The 3,611-nt window shown below is 31.4% G+C and overlaps 1 protein-coding gene across 8 annotated transcripts in view; it reads left to right on the forward strand.

Annotated features, from left to right (window-relative positions):
- Window positions 1-984: 984 nt before the first annotated feature.
- Window positions 985-3,611, forward strand: part of LOC102675449 (PRKC apoptosis WT1 regulator protein-like) — a 4,255-nt gene continuing 1,628 nt past the window's right edge. Inside the window, exons 1-9 of one of the 8 annotated variants that reach the window (XM_006613670.2) lie at window positions 985-1,179; window positions 1,294-1,401; window positions 1,499-1,647; window positions 1,721-1,850; window positions 1,994-2,120; window positions 2,616-2,723; window positions 2,847-2,887; window positions 2,986-3,030; window positions 3,382-3,538. In XM_006613670.2, coding sequence (XP_006613733.1) covers window positions 1,385-1,401; window positions 1,499-1,647; window positions 1,721-1,850; window positions 1,994-2,120; window positions 2,616-2,723; window positions 2,847-2,887; window positions 2,986-3,030; window positions 3,382-3,538 — 774 coding nt within the window. In that variant the 5' untranslated portion in view covers window positions 985-1,179; window positions 1,294-1,384. The remainder of the gene's footprint in view (window positions 1,180-1,293; window positions 1,402-1,498; window positions 1,648-1,720; window positions 1,851-1,993; window positions 2,121-2,615; window positions 2,724-2,846; window positions 2,888-2,985; window positions 3,031-3,381; window positions 3,539-3,611) is intronic. The other 7 variants (XM_006613672.2, XM_006613671.2, XM_006613674.2 and 4 more) reach the window with 7 other exon arrangements.

A 3,611-nucleotide genomic window follows, 5' to 3' on the forward strand; every position in this document is an offset into this window, starting at 1 on the left:
CTACCCTCGCTCGTGGCGATACCATTTAATTTTATCTCCTCACATACACATACATACATACATACATACACAACTTTAGAGTTCGAGTTACAAAAAATGAAAAAACAAACATAAAGAAAAAGAAAAAAAAAGAAAAAAATATGGAAACGTAAGAAAACAAGCGATATATACTTCCCGTATATGAAAGTTAATTAAATAATGTTGAAGAGCAAATGTCAAATGAGTAAATATAAAGAAGGAAAAGAAATTACGGGAAGATGTGTTATAAAGCGAATATATGTATATATAGATATGCACATATACAGATTCTATATATATGTGTATATATGTATATGTATATAAAACAAATATAAGATATATTTGTAGATACGAACACTTTAGCTATCTGATTAGCGTATGTAATAGAGTCAATACTGTGAAAAAAATTACCTATAACTTTATCCCTATACCCTTCTAGATTATAGATGACGATGAATACTTGTAATTAACTTATGAAAAAAAGATGAAGTATAATGAATGAAGAAACTATATCTGCGATCAGATCGATTAAATAAATAAACGATACACCTATTAATACGAGTGTTTATAATATTTTCTATAAATCATATTCTTTGAATTATTTTCTTTCTTTTAATTTAAATTTTTATAAGTTAAAATTTAAATATTAAATAAAATAAATTTCCTATTAATCGTCATTATTTTTTTAAAATTTCTTATTTTGCAATTTATTTTTTTCATTTCAATATGAACTAATAAATTAAAGTTTATTTTTTTTTCAATTTTGTAAATTCTCAAATTATTTTAAAAAAAAGTTTTTCTTTTGAGTTAAATAAAATCTTATCGTGTATTGTATTCTTATTTTTTATAACTCTTTATGTTCTTTTTGTAGTAACTTTTATTTTTGAATGATCACCGTTATAGTAACTTTCTCTGGATTTGTCTAGTAACTTTTTATGTTGTAACCATTTCTCTAGTGACATTGAAATTACGCATTGAAGATTGTACTTTAACCAAGGTGTATGAACGATCGATATGCCTATCTATCTTTGAACTATGTAATCGTATAGGCCATACGTGTTTATGGATGTTTCAATGGTTGACAGCTGTCAATCGCACATAAGTTGGTAGTGAGTCACAGCATTGGTAGTGGAACTAGGTGAAGAATACTCACTTCGACAGGTGACTAATCCTTTAAGAATTACTCTTTCTTTTCTGTTGAAGTTTTGTTATCGTCTTATTGCGCACGCACTTGCTGTAGTTAAAAGCGGTTCATGCCTTGTGACTTTCCCTTAGACAAACCTAATCAAGCACTCGCTTTTTGGCCTCCAAGTTTTGTGCTGGTCCAACATAGGTATCGCACATCATCACCTACTCTTTTGTTCAGATGTCCAGGTATTTTTTGTAAGACCCCTTTTTAAATTTTTTTTTTTTTTTGCACAATTTTTTATCTATTTCGTTGTTATCAGATTAAATTCAATTTTATCATATCATTTCACAGCGACATAACAGGCATGGCATCCAGCTCCGTTAGTCAGGAGGATTTTGATAATGACTTCGAATTAACATCTAGAAGGTCTAGAATCAGGACTGCAAGAGCACGAGTTGTTCCACCTAGGACAGGAGATTCTTCTTCCATAAACTTTCAAAGTAATAATATGTTTCTATTGTTTTTTTTCTTTATTATACATGATACTTTATAATCAATTATGATCACTTGTAGAAAATGTACAAAATACGGAAGAATCTCAAGGTGTGTGTGATACAAGTTCGAATAGTGTGCTTCCACCTGAACATGATAATCAACAAAATAAACCAATAATGAGGAAACAGGATAAACGGGTACCTGGCCGGTAAGTAAATAAAACGACGTTTAAATAAGGCGTTTATCCGCGTAGATGGGATTTTGTTAAATGCAAGTATCTTGTAAATTCTACTAAGTAGATCCAGCATAGAGTTTGCGCGACTTGTTAACACTTTCTGGATCTGGTTCTAGTGTCTTTAGTGTCGTATCCTGTTTGCACAGGCCAACGCACATAAACAAGGGAAAGCAGCAACGCGATCGACGGAAGCTTCGAGAAAAGAGGCGAAGTACCGGAGTAGTACATTTACCATCAACGGAGGTTTGTCACTGTTTCCAGTCACGTTAAGGACCTAAAATCTTAATGACTTCTCGCGGCAATATCTCGGATTTTAAAATAAGGATTTTTGCATTTATATTTATTCGATATAAATCTTTTAGTCATCTTGTATTTTGCATGATAAACTTAGAGATTTTTTACTTATATTCGTTACGAAAAGTTCTTTAATCAATTATTTTTAATCGATATTTGAGATTTAACATTTTGTTCGTTTATAAAAGAGTCTTTTTTTTTTCAAACATATAATGTTTTCGGTTTCTCTCGGAAATGTCTTGCGCAAATGTATCTTTCTAGAAAATTGTATTAGACACACACAGAATGTATAACAAAGTAGCATTGCACTTAGAGACTGCTTTCCGCGTTCTTTTATACATTAATCGCAATTGACCGCGAGTGTTAACGGATATTGGTAAAAGTTTTGTGTGCAAACCCGTTGTTACTCCGCAATGTAATTTCGTTAGCCACTTAATTCTACAGAGTACAGGAGGTAGTACAGGAGAAGATGAGGAAGATCTTAGTGGCACTTGTCTTGAAACTAAACACAACACACATCACAATGAGTTCCTTGATCATGAACTCATAGAAGTAAGTGCGTGTGATTTTCACTTTTTAATAAAAAATATTCTGTTACTTATTGTGAACGCGGTTAAAAGTCGATCGTATGCAATAGAGAAATTATGTATGTATGTGTAACTACGCATGTTTCAGGAACGGACAGCAAAAATGTTTACACAAAGGCGAAACAAAAGGTATAAAACACTGAGATATCTTATTACGGTAGTAAATTATATATAGTGCTTTAGTGAAATTTAGTAGTCATTTGTAATAAACTGCTACTGCTTTTTAGGCATTACCGTACTTCCTACAGGTCATGTATAAATAGGCACAGTTGGTAAGTGCTACTGTACGTGACTATGTACAATTAGGCACGACCTGTACGAAGTACGGTAGAGCTAGTAGATTCTTTTAAATACGAGCCTGCGTATTGTAACGAGTACCGTAAGTTTTTTGTACACCTTTTTTATAATGATCTAGAACCAATAAGAATCGTGTAATATCATATTGATCTCATAATCATATCTCATATTACACTAAAGCGTAAATTATTTTGAAATAAATATAAGAAAGATATATAAATATCATTAAACATTAAAGGTCGTGCCTAATATAACATCATAGGCAGTCCGAATTGGAATAACTATGTATATTCACTAATATATCAAAATTACTCATTTAATTTTAGCCATTCCGATTTGGAGGCAGATGACGAGGAATTCGATTCCTTGAATCAGTCTGACAGTGTCAATCAATCAGACCATGGAAATCATGAACCACAATCCTCTGTAAATGCTACGAATCAACCAAGACTGTCTACTCCAACGGGAGATAATCCACACGAAGTATTTTTTTTTTTTTTTTTTTTTTAATTTAACAAATAAAATCAAACAACTTGTACACTTATAACTTTTCGTT

This window comes from Apis dorsata, unplaced genomic scaffold (genome assembly GCF_000469605.1).
Source record: "Apis dorsata unplaced genomic scaffold, Apis dorsata 1.3 scaffold_161, whole genome shotgun sequence".
Lineage (NCBI taxonomy): Eukaryota > Metazoa > Arthropoda > Insecta > Hymenoptera > Apidae > Apis > Apis dorsata.